The sequence below is a fragment of the Leptonychotes weddellii genome, chromosome 12 (assembly GCF_054177405.1).
Source record: "Leptonychotes weddellii isolate Sample4059 chromosome 12, ASM5417740v2, whole genome shotgun sequence".
NCBI lineage: Eukaryota > Metazoa > Chordata > Mammalia > Carnivora > Phocidae > Leptonychotes > Leptonychotes weddellii.
The window spans coordinates 42,056,067-42,078,481 of NC_138380.1; the positions used below are offsets into that span (position 1 = coordinate 42,056,067).

At 44.2% G+C, this 22,415-nt stretch overlaps 1 protein-coding gene and 1 long non-coding RNA gene across 2 annotated transcripts in view; both read right to left on the reverse strand.

Annotated features, from left to right (window-relative positions):
* Window positions 1-572: 572 nt before the first annotated feature.
* On the reverse strand, window positions 573-4,110 carry PRR15 (proline rich 15). The gene is made up of 2 exons (XM_006747790.3): window positions 3,392-4,110; window positions 573-1,656 (listed from the first exon to the last, which is right to left on the reverse strand). Exon 2 carries the CDS (start codon window positions 1,559-1,561, stop codon window positions 1,172-1,174), a length of 390 nt encoding a protein of 129 aa, XP_006747853.1. The 5' UTR covers window positions 1,562-1,656; window positions 3,392-4,110; the 3' UTR covers window positions 573-1,171.
* An 11,510-nt stretch (window positions 4,111-15,620) lies between these two features.
* LOC145716528 (uncharacterized) overlaps window positions 15,621-22,415 on the reverse strand; it is a 338,765-nt gene continuing 331,970 nt past the window's right edge. Inside the window, exons 2-3 of the long non-coding RNA XR_014139235.1 lie at window positions 16,719-16,847; window positions 15,621-16,631 (exon numbers count right to left, since the gene is read on the reverse strand). This is a non-coding gene — a long non-coding RNA (uncharacterized LOC145716528). The remainder of the gene's footprint in view (window positions 16,632-16,718; window positions 16,848-22,415) is intronic.

Genomic DNA, 22,415 nt, shown 5'->3' on the forward strand with positions numbered 1-22,415 from the left:
ACTCTCTTGTAATTTGCTGAAAGCAAGTGGTATTCATTTACTCCTTTTCTTGAAGTTCATAACAAAAGCAAACAGGTAGATTTTTGTTCAGAATCTTCAGATTAGTACACCTAAAGGCTTTGAAACCAGATAAATGCATAAGTCAGACTAAAGAAATAAGCTTTTGAAGCAAAGGGGTGGGAAAAGAAGTGAGCTTTGCACAAACAAAGAGTTCAGTCGTCTGAGTAAGTGTTTTCAGACAATGGTTAGTAAGGTTAAGGATGGACAGTAAAAAGAATTATTACTGGCGTTGTGAGCTACTCTACTGTATGAAGTAACAAAGAGAATTTAGGAGTAACTATTTAGTACTGCTCCCTCCCTTCCTCAAATTTAGTTAGTAAATAGAGATATTGGGTCAACTGGTTCCAGCCTGGGTGTTACTGGTTTTCAGAAATGTTCGCCTCCCTGTAGCTTGCTGAGAGTAGCTGTTAGGTTGTGTGGCAAATGATTAACTCTGTCACTTTGGCTTTTGCATGCCTGCTTTTAAGTATGATGGACTTCAGTCTTGCAATGGAAAAAACACAAAAGTCACCTTAAGTTTTACAGTGCAACAATTTTAATAGTCCACACTAAAATAGGCAGTACGGTTTTGTAGTTCAACATTAAAAGCAATCGTGCCTTACTTAAAAATGCTTCTACCTAAAGTTTCCTGCCCTCTCTTGTCCCTTCACTTAAGGTCTGAGTCTACCGAAGTACGTCTAAAGTGCATTTCTCTGGCGTTAATTTGCTTTCCAATAGCAAGTCCTGAATCAGAGCACGGCCTCCTCATTTGAGGGGCTGTGCAGTCCCAGCTGGGGTACCAACTCAGAGAAGTACCCTTCTCACTCCCCAGGTGGCACAAGGGGTGGAGGCCACGGGAGAACCTTTCGGGGAAAAAAATAATTATGCCAACTTCCTCCGTGGCAGGTATCTTCTCTTCGCACAGATAAATACTCAATGACTCCTTGTGTCATGAAATATTGAAAACTCAGTGGACACTTCGATTTCTAGGAAAATAAAACCGTGGAGGCCTTGTGTGAATACTCTCAAGTTGGGATGAGACACCGGGTATTGGGGCGGGCCAGAAATCTCGGGTTTGGAACTGGGGGTAGGGGGGAGTGGTGGGAAGAGACACAGTCCTGGAGCGCTCTGGCTATTGCGTGTCGCCGTGCGGGTCGCCAGGGAAGTCCGCCTCCTCCGGGGACCTGACTCCTTCAGGGAGCAGAGTGGCGCGCACTTTCCTCTTCTCTTTAAAGCGGCCGGAGCGCGAGATCTTCAAATTGCGGCGGCTGCAGCCCGATTTCTCCCCGCACAACTTGTCTGGCTTGTGGGTCTCGCCGGTCCCCCCGAGGAGATTGGGGTGCTGATTCTCCTGGGAGCTGCTAGTCCAGTCGGGGCTGGGCGGCGCGGGCGGCGCGGGCTCCCCGGGGGCGGCTTGCGCGGGAGGCTGCGCCCCTACCGCGGCTTCCTTGCTTTTCTTCCTGCTGTTGGTTAGCGATTTCCACCAGGGCCCGGAGCTGCCCGTGTCGCCGCTGTCGGCCATGGCCGGCCGGCCGGGGGTCCGGGGCGCGGCGGGTGGGGAAGGGCCCGCTCTCCGGTGGGGCGGGCGGTCTGCGGGGTGGGAGCCTAGGCAGCCGCCTGTGCGGGTGGAAGCAAACAGAACTTAGTTACGGGGGGGGGGGGGGGTTTTGTCTAAGTCACGTGCCCCCAACCGCACTTCCTCCCCTCGCCCCGCCCGGCACGCGATCCGCGGGGTCCGAGAGCCCGCAGCCGTGCGCCCGGAGCTGCGCCGCCCTCCGAGAGCCCCGTTGCGCCCCAGAGGGCGAAGGCGGGTGAGTGGCCCCCAGGGCGCCACCGTCTGGTCTCCAGACAGCTTGGCACTCCCCCGCCTCAAACCTTGCCTGGCCTCCCCGGCGGGGGCGGTGGTCCGCGCGTCCCGGGCCCCCAGAGGAGTTTCCCCGGCATCTGAATGAACCCGGCTCGAGAGGGAAGCTGGCCTGTCCCGTCACCTTTACCGACTGTAGAGGGACGCCCAAAGGTGACCCACTTGGCACAGAGGGGCCTCCTCTTCGATGAGCACCTGGGAATAGGGCGCCCGGGAGCGAGCACGTCCCCCCTATTGGTGAGCACTGAATATGAGACCCCTGTCAACAGTTCCGAAATTTCCCTCAAAGGCTTTTTTCCATAGACTTCTGTCACATGACCCTTTTCCATGTGATTTTTCAGGGGGAATTTACACGCCAATAAGAGCGAGGGACAAGCTCACGGTGTTTTTTGTTTCTTTTAAATTCTGCTTTTGACAGAACTTCTGCCTTGTCGCTTTCAGAGAAGCATGTCTAGACTTAACTTCCCTTGAAAACTGCCATCCCACGCTTCCTTTTATTCCCCAGAGACCAATCTTACGTCTCTTTGAAGCCACCCCCGGCGGATGGTTGAGATGAGGCCAAGCGCCAAATGTCCTCTTCTCTTAGTTCTGTATTAAAATATGCACCGAGCCTATTTGTACCAGGCAACTCTTGAGATTTTTAGTTACAAATGGAAGATTTCTGTTTGATTGTTTTTTTTTTTTTTCCGCAATTCCTCCCTCCAGAGAGGAAAGACGCTGTGCGCAACCAGGAACTCCAAACCGTTGGGCTTCTCCCCAACTTTTTAAAACAGCGCTCTGCGGAGCGAAAAGGCTGTTTCTTGACCCTGAAGGTGCTAATATCGGAAGCGAGTGTCCTGTGAGCACTTTCTGTGCTGGGTCTATGGGCGCTAACTCTACGAATGCGCAGGATTCGCTTGTGCCGCGGAGCAGTTCCAGGTTTCCTCTGGGCTCCTTCCCATCCCACGCGCCTGGCGCTCCCGGGATTTGCCGGCGCGCCGAGGAGCGAAACTTCAGAGGTGTTTGTTGTTGGAGGCTCCGCTCCCGGAACCGCTGGGAAAGTTGGAGCGCCTACGCGAGGCGGCGCGGCGGCCTCCGCAGCAGAAACCTGGACCCCGGCTCCTCCCCAGACGCCCCGAGGGCACACCCGGGCTGCGACTTGAAAACCATAGAAGATAAAACCGCCAAAAGTTCTTCCCGTAAAAAGGCACCCACAACCACCAGGCACAGTTTGCAGCTGGGTTTGCAAACATCCTGCTCCCTCTATTGTACAGATCGGAGAAGCACCCCCAAATTATTCATTGGTGGTGGGGGTGTCCTGATGGCTGCCTTCTGTCTTCCACCCTACATTCTCTTTTTCACAACCAACTGTGTGCGCGGAAACGCTTTGCACTAATTGCGCAAGGAAAAGACTGCAAATTACGCAAATGTACGCGGAGCGCCTGCGGCTCGCAATTTCCCGGGAATGGGCTCTGTTTCGGCGGACGCAGAATAATCTTAATCGCTCACCTGTTCGGGCTTCCCAGGATCCCACGACTCCGCGTCGCCCTCGCCTCCAAGAGAACGGAGGGGGTGCACTTGGGACAACCTGGAAGCCGGGCGCAGCGTCCCTCCCGCGCAGTCTTGGGGAGGTCGGGCTTCTTTCTGGAAGGTGTGTCAGCCGAAATCTCTGCAGTCCAGCTAAGCCGATTGCTGTTGTTGGTCTCCCCGGGCGCCTCCAGCTTCTGCCCGCCGCAGCGTGGCGGCAGTTCTGGGCTCGCGGCGAGTTCGGCTCCGGCCGGAGGGCGCCCGGCGAACAGGTGCCAGGCTCACTGCCCCAGGTAAGTACCCAGGCAGGCTCTGCGGGTTAGTAAGCCTTTCATTCTCGCGCGCGTCCCTCTTCCCTGCTAGCGCCTCTTCCCGGCAGCCGCGGGGAGATGGGACCTCGGCTGCTCACTCTGCTGCATTGAACCTGCCTACACGTCGGTCCTCTGCACTGGAAAAGAGATCTATCTGCCCACCTGCTGGTTATTCGCCAAGTGATTCGAGAAACCAGAACCCCGGGTCAGATGGGGGGAAAAAAAACCAACAAAAAAACCCAACAACAAACAACCGAGGAGGCGGCCACAGCTGCCACAGGAGCAGGTAGGAACTTCGCGTTCCCGCCCTCCTGGGGACGAGATTGGATCAGGTCGCGTACGTGGCGCCAGCCTGGGGTGTCTGATTGGAGAAACGCCGTGCTGCGCCGCTCGCCGGTCCGACTCCTTCTCCAAGAAGAAACGGTAGAGGAGACGGTAGACCAGGTGACCGAGGCTGTATGTAGGTGGGCGCCGCTGCGTAAATGTTGCCCCAGCTCTCTCTCTGCCCCTGCCCCGTTTTCCTTTCTCCCTTCCTCTCCGGGTCCCTAGCCATGGCCACTCAGCTCCCAGGATTCCAGTTTTGTAATTCCCAGGAGCTGTTTCATATCCAGGCAAAATGTTGCAGAGTTGCAGGCACTCTAAGTTGAAAGGGGGGAATATTAACGGTTCGCTGTGTGCCAGCCAGGCGCTGTTTCCAGCGCTTTCTGGGGGTTAACTCGTCTACTCCTCGCAGGAGCCCTAGGACGTAGGTGCTGTTGTTTTCCTCACTTGATGGGCGAGGAGACCCTAGCGCTGAAAGCTAAATGCTTGCTCAAAGTTGCACGCCTGGTTAACAGAGTCGGATTTGAACCCAGGAGGTCTGATCCAGCTCCCACGGTGATCACTAGCACGTTAGACCGCCCCCTGACAGTCTTGGTCTCTTAAAATAAGTGAGGATGTGGATTTCCTTCCCTCAGCTCTGGAAGTCCAGTGGACAGGCACTCCACCTGGGGAGTACAAATCCAGCCCTGAGCCACTAGGGGAAGTGAACCAGTGATTTCCGCAAGGGTTCAGGGGGCTTTTTGCTCCTGGGAACATATGTGTACTTTTTATTGGTTGGGTAGAAAGGCATTGGCATAAGGTCATTTTCACTAATGAAAGCAGAGGTACAAACTGCTTCATCTTCCAGGATGCTCTTCCTTTTCAAAGCACTATTTTGATGTTCCTTTAGGTCATGAATAACTCCCCTTAAGGAGTGGGTATAGAGCAACTGACATCTGAGCATCTTTGTTCTGAGGACTTTCTGAAGCATAAAAATAGTGAAAGACATGATGACTACCTCAAATAACTTACAATGTAGAATTAGTGGAAAGAAATTTTTATAGAGTATTTCAATGCCTGAACTACGATAAAATATGAATACTTTATATCTTTAATTTCTAAATTTAGCATTCTTGGATTCTTAAGTGATAGGCACAACAGTGTGTATTTGGAAGTGAGACAACTTCACGTATTTATTGCAATTAGTTTTAGAGAGTAAACTTCCAGTCAGAGCACCAGGACTGGAACAGAGGCAGGCCACCCCCTGGGAGGGGAGGACAGGACAAGTCATTCTAGTGATATCCCATTACAGATGAAGATACTGGATCAAGGAGGAGCGCTTAAAAAGGAGATACTTTCACAGCCTCCCTTGTAACTAGGAGTACCCGTATGATCCAGTTCTGACTTTTGGGGCCATAAGGAAGACTTCTGGAAATGTTTCTTCCCTGGATAAAGAACAGAGCCTTCTGAGAGAAGACCATCTTTTGCTATGCCCTTGATTCTTACATTTAAGCATAGCATGAGGATGTAATGTCTGGTGTTGCAGCAGCCATTTTGCAAAACTGAGGCAACAGGCACGGGAATAAAAACCAACATGCCAAGGATGATGGCATGGGAGTGTGAGAAGTGTCTGGGTCTTGATGATATCGATAAGCCCCTGAAAGAACCCTGGAACCATCTACCTCCAGACTACTGGTTGAGTGAGGTAATATATTCCTATGATTTAAGTGCAGATTTAAATACAGTTTCCTGTTACTAGCAGCCAAAAAGTGTTCCTCCTTGATACAGTCTATTAGAGTTAGAGAAAAAAATGATATTGTTCAAAAGGGAAAAAAGATAGTATTGTCACATTTTTTTTTCTGACCAATCTGGAAAGTTCCTCATGGAAGGAGGATTTAGTGAAATGTTTAAGTGATGGGAAAGTTTATAGAGTCAGGGAATTCATCTGTAAAATAAGCCACTTTGATTGAAAAGTTGATTTATCTATCCAGTGAATAGTAGGTGGCTTCTAATATTACAGAATTTAAATATGCTTGGATTGGGCAATGCTTACTTAATATTTTATCTTGTCATTTTTTATTTTTCAAAATGTGTTGATGGCTTAAGTAAGGACATTTCTTTCCTTCCTCTCTCTTTCTTTCTAATTAAATTGCTTCTTTCTCAGGTGCACCTTTAAGTGCAATAAATGATAATACTCAAAGGCAAAAGAGAATGAATTCCTAGAGGGCAAGATTTGCATACTAGAAATTAAAATAAGAACTTTCAAGGTTAAACCTTTGTAACCCTAGCAAACCTGGCATTGCTTTGGAGGCTGGGAAATTATTTTCCCTTAAAGCATTTATAGTGGGAACTGGGCAATGGAAAACACACAATGAGAAAATTTAAGAAATACAGCTAATCAAAATGAAGAAAATAAAGGTCATTTATATTCATTTCACCCAGGGTTAACCATGGTTAATGTCTATTCCTTTTACCCCTATTTTTACATTTACTCTTTTCATCCTTTCCCTTCCCTCCCTTCCTTCATTCCTTTATTTTTTTTAAGGATTTATTTATTTATTTGAGAAAGAGAGAGAAAGAAAGAGAGTGAGAGAGAGAGGGGGACAGGGGAGGGGCAGAGGGAGCCGGAGAGAGAATCTCAAGCAGACTCCCTGTTGAGGGCAGAGCCTGTCTGCATCTGCAGGGCTCCATCTCATGACCCTGAAATCATGACCCCGAGGCAAAATCAAGAGTTGGACACTTAGCTGACTGAGCCACCCATGCGCTCCCCCCTTCATTCCTTTCTTTTATGGATGCTTCCATTCTTTGAAAATTAGATGCTCTTCTTTCTCCAGCTCCTTTAGGTGTAAGGTTAGCTTATGTTTTTTGAGACTTTTCTAATTTTTTGAGAAAGGCTTGTATTACTATATACTTCCCTCTTAGGACCACCTTTGCTGTATCCCAAAGGTTTTGAATAGTTGTGTTTTCGTTTTTATTTGTTTCCATGAATATTTTTATTCTTCTTTAGTTTCCTGGTTAACCCATTAATTCTTTAGTAGGATGCTCTTTAACCTCCAAGTGTTGGAGTTCCTTCCAAACTTCCTCTTGTGATTGAGTTCAAGTTTCAAAGCACTGTGGTCTGAAAATATGCAGGAAATAATCCCAGTCTTTTGGTACCAGTTGAGACCTGCTTTGTGACCAGTATGTGATCTATTCTGGAGAATGTTCCATGTGCACTTGAGAAGAATGTGTATTCTGTTGCTTTAGGATGGAATGCTCTGTGTATATCTGTTAAGTCCATCTGGTCCAGTGTGTCTTTCAAAGCTCTTGTTTCCTTATTGGTCTTCTGCTTAGATGATCTGTCCATTGCTGTGGAAGGTGTTGAAGTCCCCTACTATTATTATTGTATTATTATCAATGTGTTTCTTTAATTTTGTTATTAATTGGTTTATATAATTGGCTGCTTCCAAGTTAGCATATTTATAATCATTAGATCTTCTTGTTGGATAGACCTTTTAAGTATGATATAGTATCCCTCTTCATTCCTACTACTTTAGTAGTCTTAGTTTAAAATGTAATTTGTCTGATATGAGGATTGCTACCCCAACTGTAGTGATCTGAAGGGACACCTTCACCCCAGTGTTCATAGCAGCAATGTCCACAATAGCCAAACTGTGGAAAGAGCCCAGATGTCCATCGACAGATGAATGGATAAAGAAGATGTGGTATATATACACAATGGAATATTACTCTGCCATCAGAAAGGATGAATATTTACCATTTACATTGATGTGGATGGAACTGGAGGGTATTATGCTGAGCGAAATAAAGACAATTATCATATGGTTTCACTCATATGTGGAATATAAGAAACAGCACAGAGGATCATAAGGGAAGGAAGGGAAAACTGAATGGGAAGAAATCAGAGGGAGACAAACCATGAGAGACTCTTAACTACAGGAAACAAAGTGAGGGTTGCTGGAGGGGAGGTGGGGGGGATGGGGTAACTGGGTGATGGGCATTAAGGAGGGCATGTGATGTGATGAGCACTGGGTGTTATACACAACTGATGAATTATTGAACACTACACCTGAAACAAATGATGTACTATATGTTGGCTAATTGAATTTAAATTAAAAAAATAAAGTCTTCTGAGGATCTAAAAAAAAAGGAAAAGAAAATTAGATGCTCATCTCCCATGGCCTATTCCTTTCTAGTTACCAATGTCCTGGTAGTTTGATATTCCCTTTCACCTTTCTATGTTTTCACATCAGTGTTGTTGGATTTAGTTTATAAACTTCAGAGAGTGGGCATTACACCTGTGCCTAAAGTTGGGACCCACTTTTTATAGCCTCTCATCCTATACCCTGTCAAGTTAACATGAATGCATATATAGAAGTACACAAATTGCAAGTCACAGAATATTACCAATCACTTTGGTTTTACACTTGACCTGAGCAAGGCTGATTGGTCCCATGCTCCCTGTCTCTGAAATTCAAGCAGCTGACTCTTCTTAAATTCCCACTCTTCCTCCTACTTGTCAATCTTGTTTCTTTGTATTCTTGGATATTATTGTTTGCTCCCCGTTTTCCTTAAAAAATTGTTCGTATGAAGATGTAAGGCCTAAAGCAAAGGTAACTTACTCTAGAAAGGATTTTCCAGATTTTGGGGGCACTACCAGACAGGACCACTTTACGCTAATTTCATGGCTTGAGGAGTTTGGGACAACGAAAGCAAGAGATCTATGTGAGCACTAGCCCATAGTCACACCCTCTGGGGACAAATCCACTCATTATTCCCCTAACCCCCTAACAGATCTTTTCTGTTCTAAAGCAACTTAATTGTCCATGCAGACCTGCGGAGGGTGGAAAGCCTGGGTACAGCTTACTTCTAAGTTGCCCAAGCCCTGGGGTTATGGCCCTTTGGGTGAAAAACGGGAGGATGACTCTCCTTTGGGTGAGCCCTATGTTTATAATTCTGTCCCTCTTGTTCCACGAGGCTATCAAAAACTGAAGTTGTTTTGGTGCCCAGTTGTTTTCAGCAGGGGAGTTCATCCCAATAACAGCCTTCCACTGACAGGAATGGGTGTGTTTTAATTATATTGTAAATTGCTTGGTGTTTGTCCTCCACAATTAGATATACTTTTCTTATTTATTTGTTTATTGTCTGACTCTCTCACTAGAGAATGAATTCCATTTTATTTAATGACCATTTATATAATGATCATAGCCCTTCCTGTGTATGAGGTACAGTTCTGTTTTATAAATATTAGCTCATTTAATCCTAAAAGCCCTGTGAAATAGGCACCATTATTATTATAGGCGAGGTAACGGAGACACTAAGAACTTACGTTACTTGCCCGAAAGTCACCCAGCTGGTAAGTATCAGAGCCAGCATTCCAACCTGGGGAAACTGGCTTGAGAGTCCAGGGACCTAACTAATCACTGGGCTGTGTGTCGCTCCATGAGTGCTAAGACATGTCATTAATGAATCTTCAGGATGTGACATGAGTGACCATCAAATACATAAATATAAATGCTTTGTTGGTTATCATATGATTGACTTATAAAAAGAAATGTAGTGAAAATGGCAATGTAATGAAATTTCAATGTTATTGCATGTCATCATAGCCTGATTTTAATTCTGAGATGTGAGTAGTGTAAGTGGACCAAATTATCTGATAGATTTTTGCTGTTCTTGTTACAAAATTGGAAGAGTACTATCATGTTGCAGGCCTTTGAAGGAGATGCGTGAGGTGGTAGGACAGGGATGGGGCAGAATAATGTAATACCAGAGGATGGCTGCTGAGATTTTATTAAATACTGTATTTAGGGAATAAATGAATGATCTGGAGGACGCGACATTTTGACACAAGCAAGGCTCCCCAGCACATCCTGACTCAGGAAACAAAGGTAATTCAACTTTATTGTTTGTTAGAAAATCATCGATGTAAATAGAAATCACGTGTTACCATCCAAGGTAATGTTCTCTGACTAGTCACCTGGTTCCAGGTGAGGGATAGGGTAAACTGCTATCGGCTGTCGTTAATTTCTCTTTTCAAGGGGTTGGTTGGGTTATGCTCCATTTGCCAGGTTATATTTTCTCTTTTGTGGTCTGTCAGCTCATTACGTCACATGCCTACAGGTAGAAGGTGGATATCTGATGAAAGTGTAACATGATGCTGGAAGTGAATCTTTTGGTTTCCCCATCTACATCGAGGCCAGTGTCAAACTTATATAGTTAGAGATCTATAAGAAATACCTACTTTTATCAGTGTCAGGCTGTCAGGGGAGGTCACCAAAGTTTTGGGACTCAACGCTTAGTGCTAACAGAGGTGAATCTCACACTGTACATTCATAGTGAATGCTTAGGTTTATGCATTTGATGTAATTTCATTTATATGGTGGGAGAAATTGCTTGAGCTGCAGCTCTGAACCTTTTATAACAATGGCAAGTTTAAAATTCTTACGATGTGCTTTTCACTTTACTGTGGGCTTTTCCAAAAGTGGATAGTATTCTTTTCGCTTTTTTTAATGGCAGAAGAACCCTGAGAGATAGCTACTATAAGTCCAACAGTTTTATCATAGAAAGCTGAAGCGATTTGCTCAAGGTCACGAGACTTTAAGGGTGGGGTTATTTTGATTTGGTTTTAGTTACTCTTTCCCTACTACAGTGTTCTTCTCATATTGCTGTTTGAATCTCATATTGCCTTTTAATTAATCATTAGATCAATAAACATTTGTTGGTTTCAAGACTATTACATCAAAAGAGATAGTCATACTTTAAAAAATTCTGATGAGGTCAGTGTCTTCTAAGTTTCCCACTTGGAACAATGCTAAATCATATGTGGCTATTTAAATATTAAAGCCCCATGGAATCACAGAGCACTCAAAGCTCAAATTAATGCTGGGAATTGTAATTACATACATTTCTTGCGAAAAGACTTGATGGTCGGTTTGAATTACTAGCTGTGTGGCTTTGGGAAAATTACTTAATATCTTTAGGCTCTGGTTTCCTTAAATGTAAAGTGGGGATAATACTATCTACTTCTCTGGGTGGTTGCCAAAATTGAAGTGGACAATACATTTATTAAAGTCCCTAGCACAGTGCCTGACACATAATAGGCACTCAGAAGATGTTAGTTTCTCCTTGACTAATTACTTTCATTGGCTGTGTGGGAAAATGATGCGAACAAACTGTATAAATCAATCACTTCCAAGGGCTTTTTGAAAATAATGATAGAGAGTCTTAAGAGAGCACTGTCATTGTTGTTGGTTGGGGTCAGATTCCCGCCCCCCCCCAAAAGAATATGATGTTAAAATTTACTGGAGAGTATTTAATATACAGCTACTTGCTATGAATCTAACTTTTTTCAGGAACACACTTAATGATGAAATCAAATCAAGCAGAAGTTTTCTGCATGTGATTCAAGAATGCTCTTTATCCTGTCTGCACTGAAATTGCATTACCTGTAGTTAAAGGAGGAAGTGTGCTCAGTTAAGCTTGGAAGCAATGTTACCAGAAAAGGATTAGCAAATCATAAGACAAAAATCCTTAGAAGGAAGGTCACTAGCAGACTGTGGCTAGGGCACAAGCCAAGGAATAGGTTTCACATGTGCTGCTCCATTAGTTCCTGGAATCTTGATATATAACCTGCATCAGCGAATCATGCCCGAAGGAGGGAAAGAACAAGAGCATCGTGTCCTCTGCTGTGTTAGACAACATGACACTCCTTCTTGTTTTCAAAAATTAGCTTTTATTTTATTTGTATTTTTTAAAAGATTTTATTTATTTGCCAGAGAATGAGAGAGAGAGAGCCCACAAGCAGGGGAAGGGGCAGGCAGAGGGAGAGAGAGAAGCAGGCTCTCTGCTGAGCAAGGAGCCTGACGCGGGACTCAATCCCAGGACCCTGGGATCATGACCTGAGCCGAAGGCTGACACTTAACTGACTGAGCCACCCAGGTGCCCCTTAGCTTTTATTTTATTAAAGTAATAGATGGCCAGGTAGAGTAAAAGCCAAATGTTATTAAAGGCTTATAGCCAATTATTGGAGCTTCTTATCTCATTCCTTCCCATGGTCCCTTCTCCAACCACTTTCAAGAACTTTGGCTTTTCATTCCTGGCATTAACACATCTCTGTATTTCTAAGTAATATGTGTATTGTGCTCTCTTTTGACTTATCAATATTAGACGTTCTCTATCAATTCCCTACGATGGTATTTGAGGACTTGGTTCTCTTATACTGTGCCTCGGCTTCCCTCTCCCATTTTCTCACTAGAGTCATGTTACAGCCTTTGTTCGGTTGACCGTTCCATGTTTATATTATTGTGCCTGTATAAATATTGTTCAGACTAAGCATTATTGTGTACAGATCACCGTATTTGCTTTCTTACTTTTGTCTTTTCCTGAAGATAATAAGGGCCCTCTTCCCCCCTTTCATCTGGTCCTCTTTCTAATTCTTTCTCATGCCTCCCAATGTACCTTCCTGGTACACTTTTCTGCAAGTCCAATCAAATCAATATATACGTGTTTCATTTTGGTTTTCCCCCAAATATCACTCCTGGACACCTCCTTCTCCTTCCAGATGGACTGATCTCTCTCTCTGGCCTGCTACGCAGCCTCCTCCTGGGAATGCCTTGAGCTGGATTCTCCATTTCCTGGATTTTGAGCCCCCTTCTTTCTTGTTGGACTCCCTGGTTTTGGTGATGGTCAGATAGTGCTGCAGGAGAAGGCATGATGGTGGGAGTCCTAGTATGGCTCTCTCTCTTGCCACACAGTTCCAGTCTGGGCTCTTTATCCTCCGTGCCTTGCACACAGCTATTCTCCTGGGACCTCCTTTTACCCTTATTTTGGAGCGTTCCTTTGTGCAAAGGTACAGAGTGAAACTTGCCTTACCCATTGCGTGATAATTAATTCAAAATGGATCGTGGATTTTAAATGTAAAACTATACAGCTTTTAGAATAAAATATCGAACCTCTGCAGTGTAGGGCAAGGTGAAGGATTCTTAGACATGGCTAAAGCACGATCCGTAAAATAAAAAATTACTAAATTGGACTTCAAAACTAAAAAAAAAACGCTTTTGTTCTGAAAAAGACTGTTAAGAGGAGCTGAAGACAAACTACAGATGAGGGGAAAATATTTGCAAACCACATATCTGACAAAGGCCTTATACTTGCAATATATAAAGGACTCTCAAAATTCAATAGTAAAAAAATCCAATTATAAAATGGGCAATGGGGCGCCTAGGTGGCTCAGTTGGTTTAGCATCTGACTCTTCATTTTGGCTCAGGTTATCATCTCAGACTTGTGAGATTGAACCCCATATTGGGTTCTGTGCTAGGCATGGAGCCTGCTTAAGATTCTCTCTCTCCCTCTCCCCCTCCTGTCCCCCAACCCCACATGTGTTCTCTCTCTAAAACAAATTAAAAAAAACAAAATGGGCAAGAGACAAGAATGGATGTTTCACTAAACTGGAGATATAGATGACAAGTTGGCACATGAAAAGACGTACAGGGTCACTAACCATTCGTGAAATGCAAATTAGAACCACAGTGAGATATCAATAGGCACCTATCAGAATGGCTAAAATAGAAAATAACGGCAACACCAAATGCTGGTGAGAATGTGGAGAAATTGAGTCACTTTTTTTTTTTGCATGTTTATAGCAGCTTTATGGGTAATAGCCAAAAAACTGGAAACAACCCAAATGTTCATCACTAGGGAAATATATAAACAACTGTGGTCTCTCCATACTACGGACTATTGCTGAACAAGAGAATGAAATGAACTCTTATTTTTTTTAAAGATTTTATTTATTTGTCAGAGAGAGAAGGAGAACAAGCAGGGGGAGTGGCAGACAGAGGAAGAAGCAAGCTCCCTGATCAGCAGGGGGCCTGATGTGGGACTCGATCCCAGGACCCTGGGATCATGACCTGGGCCAAAGGCAGACGCTTAACCGATTGAGCCACCCGGGTGGCCTGTGATGAACTCTTGATACATGCTACTACTCGGGCGAATCTCAGAGTAATGATGTTGAATAAAAGAAGCCAGACCATAAAAGTATACGTACTATAATGATTTCATTTATATAAAACTCTAGGAAGTACAACCTAATATATGGGACAGAGGTGGACAGGGAGGGATATGAGAGAGAGATTGAAAAAGGCCACAAGAAAACTTTTGGGGGTGATTGAATGTAAAAGGGTGTGGCTTCTCTGGAAAACTGGTGGTTTCTTAAAAAACTAAACATACAAACATGACCCAGCAGTTGCACTCCTGGGCATTTATCTCGGAGAAGTGAAAACATGCACTCACACACACACCTGTACATGAATGTTCATATGGCTTCGTTCATAATAGCCCCAAACTGGAAACAATCTAGATGTCCTTCATTTGGGTGAATGGTAAAACTGTGGGAACTCCATCCCACGGGGTACGTCTCAGCAATAAAAACGGGACAAACTCTTGACATACACAACCCCTCTGATGCATCTTCAGAAAATGATGCTGAGTGAAGGGAGCCAATGCCAAAAAGTTAATACTGTTTGATTTCCTTTATATAATGTTCTCAAAATGACAAAATTATATATCTGGAGAACAGATATTTGTAGGGGACAGGGATGGGGAGTGGGCTGGGGGGTGGGCATGGGTGCCAAGAGACAGCAGGAAAAAGTTAGATTGTATCTTGATTTTGGTGGTGGTTACCCGAATCTGTACATGGGGTAAAACTACATCCAGCTACACTCACACACATGGATACGTGAATATGAATGTGGACTTAGACACTCGTGGAAACTGAATAGAGTCTGTAGTCTTGTCAACTGGTTGTTTTCCTGGCTTTGGTGATGTACTATAGTTATATAAGATGTCACCACTGGGGAAGCAGAGCAAATGGTACTTCAGACTCTTTACTTCTTAACTTTTAATCATTTCAAAATAAAAAGTTAAAAACACTCAGCATTTAGTGGAGTAAAAGCAGCACCATCTGGTGATGGCCCCAGGGCCCTTCTCTCTCCCATCCGGTGCCAGGACTCAACTTCTCATGGGACCAGAATCCTCCAGGAAGTCCAAGTGCTGGGCAAGCTGGAACCTGAATCTAAAATTTTCATTCCTCTCAGTTAAGGCCATTCTCACCTTTTCCCTATAAAAAGGTGCCCTGCAGCTCAACCTCAATGGTGTGTTCATCTAGGCCTCTACTCAACATGCCTCTCTACTGGGTACTTGGAGAAGGGGACTCTGTTCCTGCTAATCCTCACAGCATGAGTTCCAGTCTGTTCCAGGTGATGCATGTTGGTGTGTGCCCACGCCCTTTGATCTACAGACCTGAAGATGGAAAGGGAGGGAGACAGGTGGATGAATGGGGTGGAAGGAAGAGCCACTGCCAAGACTGTCCAAGGCAGGAGTGTGCCTAGCATGTCTGAGTCTGAAATGGGGTGAGTGTAGGCATTACTAGAAGGAGAGGTGATCAGAGCACTGATAGGAATCCAGATAAGTCATGTCTATAAACCTCGTGTACCACTGTGAAGACTGGCTTTTATTATGAATGATATGGGAAACCAATGGAGGATTCTAGGCAATGTGGGGACCAGATCTCACTTATATTTTCACAGGATCCCTCTATCTGCTGTGTTGGGATAGAATCCCGGGAGCTGGGGGCAGACAAGGGTAGAAAAAGCTGAGTTAGGAGGTGGTTATGGGTTATGCCCCCAATAGGCTTCACCACTATTCTGTTGGAAAAATGGAGTCAAGGTTGACAGTGTCAGCTTACTTCTTCATGTTGCATGAGCTAGAAGCACTGGGAGGGTTTCAAAAAACAGGGTCATCATCTATATTTTCTTTCATTACTCAATATTGAGAACTTTTCCAAGTCAGCATACTGGGAGCCATTTCCAAGTTAATAAATTTAGAAACATATTCTTCTTAATGATTGAGTAGTATCCATTAGGTAGCAATGCCATGAGTGATTTAACAAATCCACTATTGATAGGCATTATATTATTTTTCAATTTTTCTGAAATGGTGAATTCTGGAAAATATTGAGTGATCTGATAGCCTTTGGCGATAGATAATAATCTCTCAGGTGAATCTGCACTTCTGTTCATTTCCTACAGCTAGATAGTCTATTTTAAACTGCCTAAATATTTATTTTCACAATCTACCTTTTTTTCTGATTGTCAGAGTAATATATCTTATTTTAAAAGATATATGTTACAGGATTTTGAATGAGACTTTTCTTGTCACCAAGTTTCAACCAAAGACCCAAAGACTGAGAACAATAGATGATACCCCAAAGGTTCAGAGAATGCTAAGAGTAAGAAAATTTTTTGTGACCCTTAGTTTAGCACCCATCTTGGGGGATATAAGGGCATGAGCAAGAAGCTTTTTTAAAATTAAATTCAATTAATTAACATATAGTATATTATTCGTTTCAGAGGTAGAGGTCAGTGATTCATCAGTCTCATATAATACCCATTGTTCATTACATCATGTGCCCTCCTTAATGTCCATCACCCAGTTACCCCATCCCCCACTCCCTCCCCTCCAGCAACCCTCAGTTTGTTTCCTATGATTAGAAGTCTCTTATGGTTTGTCTCCCTCTCTGATTCTGTCTTGTTTTATTTTTCCCTCCCTTCTCCTATGCTCCTCTGTTTTGTTTCTTAAATTCCACATAGGAGTAAAATCATATGGTAATTGTCTTTCTCTGATTGACCTATCTCACTTAGCATAATACCCTCTAGTTCCATCCATGTCGTTGCAAATGGCAAGATTTCGGGTTTTTTTGATGGCTGAGTAAAATTCCATTGTGTGTGTGTGTGTGTGTGTGTATATATATATATATACACCATATCTCCTTATCCATTCATCTGTTGATGGATATCTGGGCTCTTTCCATAGTTTGACTATTGTGGACATTGCTGCTATGAACATTGGGGTGCAGGTGCCCCTTCAGATCACTACATTTGTATCTTTGGGGTAAATACCTAGTGGTGCAATTTCTGAGTCATAGGGTAGCTCTATTTTTAACTTTTTGAGGAACCTCCATACTGTTTTCCAGAGTGGCTGCACCAGCTTGCATTCCCCCCAGCAGTGTAGGAGGGTTCCCCTTTCTCCGCATCCTCGCCAACATTTGTCATTTCCTGACTTGTTAATTTTAGCCATTCTGACTGGTGTGTGGTGGTATCTCATTGTGGTTTTGATTTGTATTTCCCTGATGAGCAAGAAGCTTATTAATAGGATTTCTTCTTAGAGAATTTTTGAGTACTATGGGAATGTTCTTGGATGAAGGAAAGCCTAGGCTTGGGGGAGTTTTACAGAACCCCTCTGAGAGCTTAATGTGTGTCTCCTAGAGTTGGGGACTTAAAAGTGACCTGATTGATGCTAAAGGTAAAAGAAGAGGGCTATGGTAAGGGGAATTATCTGCTGTCTACCAACGACATGGGACATTCATTACTGTGGGCCAAGTGGGACCCCAGGAAGACTTAGACATGCAAGGGACCCAAGCCAGGCTCAGTGATCCAAGCAGAGACAGATGTTGGGAGGGCAGGGGGTCTTTTGGAAGCCAGTGCTGTGCAGAGACTTTAATGAATCCTATAGGAGGAGGCAGTGCTGTGTGAGGGAACTACTGGGAGATTTCCACCAGAACAGCCAGATAGAAGGAACCTGGGACCCCAGTGAGTATGGAGTATATTAGACCAATAGCTTCCACCTCTAATTTTAAATGACAGAGAAATAAACTTCTATCTTGTTTAATCCCTTGTAATTTGGGTTCTCTGCTACTTGCAGCTGAAACTAAAACTACCTACCTTACCAATCCTATTCAAATGCTTTCAGAGAAAAAAAATAATGCTATGTCACTTTGCTTATGAGACAAAAAATTGATTAAGGACTGTTCAAGCAAAGACAATTATAGACTAATTTCAATTTTGCATGTCAAGCTTGATGTAAAATTCTGCAAAATAACAGAGTGAGCTAATGCATAGTTCTTTACAGCACCATATTAAATACATATAACTATATAAAAGTTTTTCTAAAATTATATAGGTAGCTTCTGTGGAAAACAGTAGGGACGGTCCTCGAAAAATTAAAAATAGAATTACCATATGATCCAGTAATTCCATTACTATTTACCTAAAGAATAAAAAACACTAATTCAAAAAGATATATGCACCCCTATGTTTACTGCAGCATTATTTACAACAGCCAAATTATGGAAGCAGCCCAAGTGTCCACTGATAGATGAGTGGGTAAAGAAGATGTGGTATATATATATGTATATATATATATACAATGTATATATATATATACAATGGAATATATTACTCAGCCATAAAAAAGGATGAAATCTTGCCATTTGCAACATGGATGGACCTAGAGTGTATAATGTTAAGTGAAATAAGTCAGAGAAAGACAAATACTATATGATTTCATATGTGGAATTTAAGAAATAAAACAAGCCAAGAAAAAGAGAGACAAACAAAAACCAGACTCTCAACTACACAGAACAAACTATTACCAGAGGGGAGGTGGGTTGGGGGGATGGGTGAAAGAGGTGAAGGGGATAAAGAGCACACTTGTCTTGATGAGCGCTGAGTAATGCGGAGAATTGTTGAATCACTGTGTTGTATTGATTTTTTTATTCCGAATTTTAAAATTCTTTTGATGCAGTGCCAATATGGTCTATGGGAAGATTTTAAAGAGCCAAGTGATGGAGTCCTGGGAGTGTTCATCAGGAACCTTGGCTGTGGGCAGTAGATCACATGCTAGCCGGTTTTAGCAGAAGGGATCTGTTCCAGGGCACTGGGTAGCATATTGAATCTTAGGGATTATTTTATTTGTTGGCAGATAGCATTCAGAGCCAGAGTGGTTGTGATGGCCTGCGGATAAAGTAGGGCAAGGAGCAGCGTTGGCCGGCATGCCAAGGGATTTGGACAGTCACAGAGGGAGAATGGGCAGAGGAGCCGAGCAGAGGATGGGGGTGAGGCTGGTGTCACAGCAGCCAAGAACGAAGGGGGTTTGAGAAGAAGGGAGTGGTCCACTGTGCCGGCAGCGGAGAAGCCCAGTACGCGGAAACCCGAAGCTGCAGGGCGGCGGGTGGGGCTCCAGGGAGAGTGCCCAGGGGGCCGGGGCGGGGATGGGGGTGGGGGGGCACCAGCAGCGGAGCGGGACCGAGCGGTGTGAAGGTGTGTGAGGGCACCTCCACACCTGCTCCCCGCCATCTGGCCCGGGCGATGACCCTGTGAGGCTGGTGGAGCAGGCAGGCAGGCATTAGTTTTCATGTTTCAAAGGGGAGAAACCTGAGGCTCAGAAATGTTAAAAGCCTCGATCTGTGACGGAGCCAGGTCTTGGGGCTCTAGACCCAGTGCTCTTACAGGGCGACCATGCTGCCTTTCCACCGCATCCCACCACCGGCCAGGTGTGGCTCGGCTTTAAAAACTCACCGCGCAGTAATTGGCTACAATTGCTTAACTCTGATTTGCTAGGCAGCAGTAAGTGATGGCGCCTGAGAGCGTAGCAGAAAGAATACTAAGGGTGTAAGCATTCTCATAAGAGTCTCCCCAAGCGGCTGAGTTTTTAGACAAACATCTGTTTGCTCACTACCTGCCCTAGATACTCCAGTGGGTGCCGCACGTAGATTATCTGAAGCCTCACCACCTTCATGGAATAGTGCTGCTGGTAGTGCATTATGAGGACAAAGAAACAGGCTTAAGAAGTAAAATAACTTTGCCTAAGTTACACTGTGGGACAGTGGTAGAGCTCGGATGTAAGCACAGGGGTCATGGGGACCCAGCCCCTGACCTCCTCTAGTCTACACTGCACTGGATCCCAGCCTAACAGAGGAAACACCTGCTATATGACCCACAATTAAACCGAAGACTTAGATTTTCAGATTCTCCAAACTGAATTATTTTGACGATCATTCCTACTGCATAGAAGAAAGAATATGGTGAAGATTAGGCGAGTTAAGGGTAACTAATTCCAGGAAAGCTTCAATAATGGAAAGTTTCACATATTGGGCAGAGCTCCAAATGGTGGACAAGAGCAATCAAAATGCATTTTCAGATTCTCCTGCTTCTAGAATCACCCCCTCCCCTCACTGCACCAAAATATTACAGGACATTCGGGTCTTTGTAGAAGGATTCTGCTGTTAATTTTGAAAAGGTTTGAGTGCCTACTGTTAGCTAGGCACAGTGCCATTTAGGGCCTGGAGTGGAGTGGTGAGCAGAGACGACCAGATTCCTGCCCTCAGGAAGCTTCCAGCTGAGACAATATTTTATTAGAGTCGGTTCTATTGGTTATGGGGGTGAGGCCCAGGGGGGACCTTGGTGGAAGGTCTTCTGGAGCCTATGAGAGTTTGAACAACCCTCCCCAATGCTGCAAAAACGGTTGCCCCCTTTTTGTTAACAAACCCTGATTTGCTTCATGTATCCAAACCTTGGAGAGGGTGGATTTATCCCCAGTTCAGGTGAAACGGTGTTATTTTTTAACCAGGCCTTCTCAAATTTACCCTCCATTGGAATCACCTGGGGGACCTGTTAAAAACAGATTGCCAGGCCCCAGCCCCAGATTCAATGAGTCAGGCCTGAGAAATGGTATTTTTAACAAGTCCCAGGTCATGGTGTTGCTGGCCACGGGATTCCACTTTGTGAAACACTGATCTACACTAATCAGGGTGATCTCTTTTCCCTTCCTAGTTACTGACTTCGTCATAAGCATGTGATACACTTCTGGCCAATGAGTTGTAAAGGGAAATTTGTTGGGGAAAAGATTTTCTGGATGTTAAATGGGACACACAAGACACACAGGAAGAGAAAGACATTGTCCTGCTTGTCCTTGCGGCTGCCTACTTATAGCCATGTTTATCAGAGCTTGAGGGAAATGCCAATAAACCGAGCATGGTGGAGTGAAGGACAGAGAGCACCAGCCCTGGAGATGCTTTACATTTCGGTTCTTGTTGAGATCATTGCTGTCCTTATTGTTCAAGCCCTTTGCATCTGAGTTTTATGTTATGTACAGGAGACACTTTCCTGACTGTTGAATTTCGTACTTTTTTTTCTTTTAAAGAGACAGCCTAATTCTTATAGATTAGTGATTTTCTCCGTATTAACAAAAGTAAGTAATCCATGCTCAAGAAGCAGTCCTTATGGGCTATGGTACTATATTGATCTTGCCACGCTGGAGACGGGGGGCAATCAGTTTGACCGACCCCAGAGTCATGAACTTGTTGGCCCATAAAGACCTCATGGGTTTTATCAGTGACCCCTTAGAAAGTAACCCCATACCCCTTCTCCCAAACACACACACACACACACACACACACACACACACAACACAGAGGCACGCATGCACCTACTTGTTTCTGATTTGGTCTCTGGCCCTGAATTCTTGGCTTGATGAGGTCTATTTTTGTCTTGCCACAGGTCTTCTCTGCATGGACTTTGGGGTCTTAACGTCTTCCCTTGATGGGCTATTTGGCCTCCACATCTGATTCTTGCAGCCCCGTGTTGCCCCTGACAGGAATGTCCTGCTCCATCCCATGCCTCCATATCCTCCAACCCTGCCAATTAATGGACCAATGTGGGCTTGCCCCACCTGACAGGATTGGTTTTGGAAGGGTGGTTCTGTGTATGTAGGATAATTAACAATTTGTACATTGCTATAGAGTTTATACTGAGCCTTCTGTTTTCACATTCAAGATCTCAATGGATCTTTAGAAGCACTCTGATAGGGAGGGAAGAGCAGATATTCTGTTATTATGCCCATTTTCAGATTAGGGAACTAGAACAAAACCAGGATTATACCCATTTTACAGATTAGGACAGAAAAAATCAGGTATCATGTTTGGTTAACTGGAGTGACCAAAAATCTGTTCTAGTAATACTCAGTTAACTCTTTATGAAGATTTTGAAGTATACAATTTTTCAGGAAAGTATGTTAAGGTAATAATTTTTTGGCAACAATGAAAAATGTGCTCCTGTAGATGCTTTACCATATATATGAGGTGCACAAGCCTACAGAAAGAGAGCTTCATTGCTTTTTCTGATGATAGGTTTTATCTTCATTCTTCACCCCCATTCACTCCTTAAGGTTCAGCAGGCTGCCTTTCACCACATCATCCAAGTTGAAAAGCTCCTGTTAAGTTATGAGGGACTCCTTAGTTGCCATATCGAAAAGTGACTCATCCATCACCTTATCACCTTGCCACAGCATATGAGCCAGCGTCCCCTCCATCCCTGAAGTTCTGTCTTCCCTGCTTTCATCTTACACTCCCCACTCTGTCCCTCTTCCTCTGACCTTTCCTGATCTTCCTTTAACTTTGCCTGCTCCTCGGACTTTGTTCTTACCCAGGGACCTACTATTGGTCCTCTCTACTTCACCTGTCCATACAATCTGACCAGGTCAGGTATGACCTGCATAT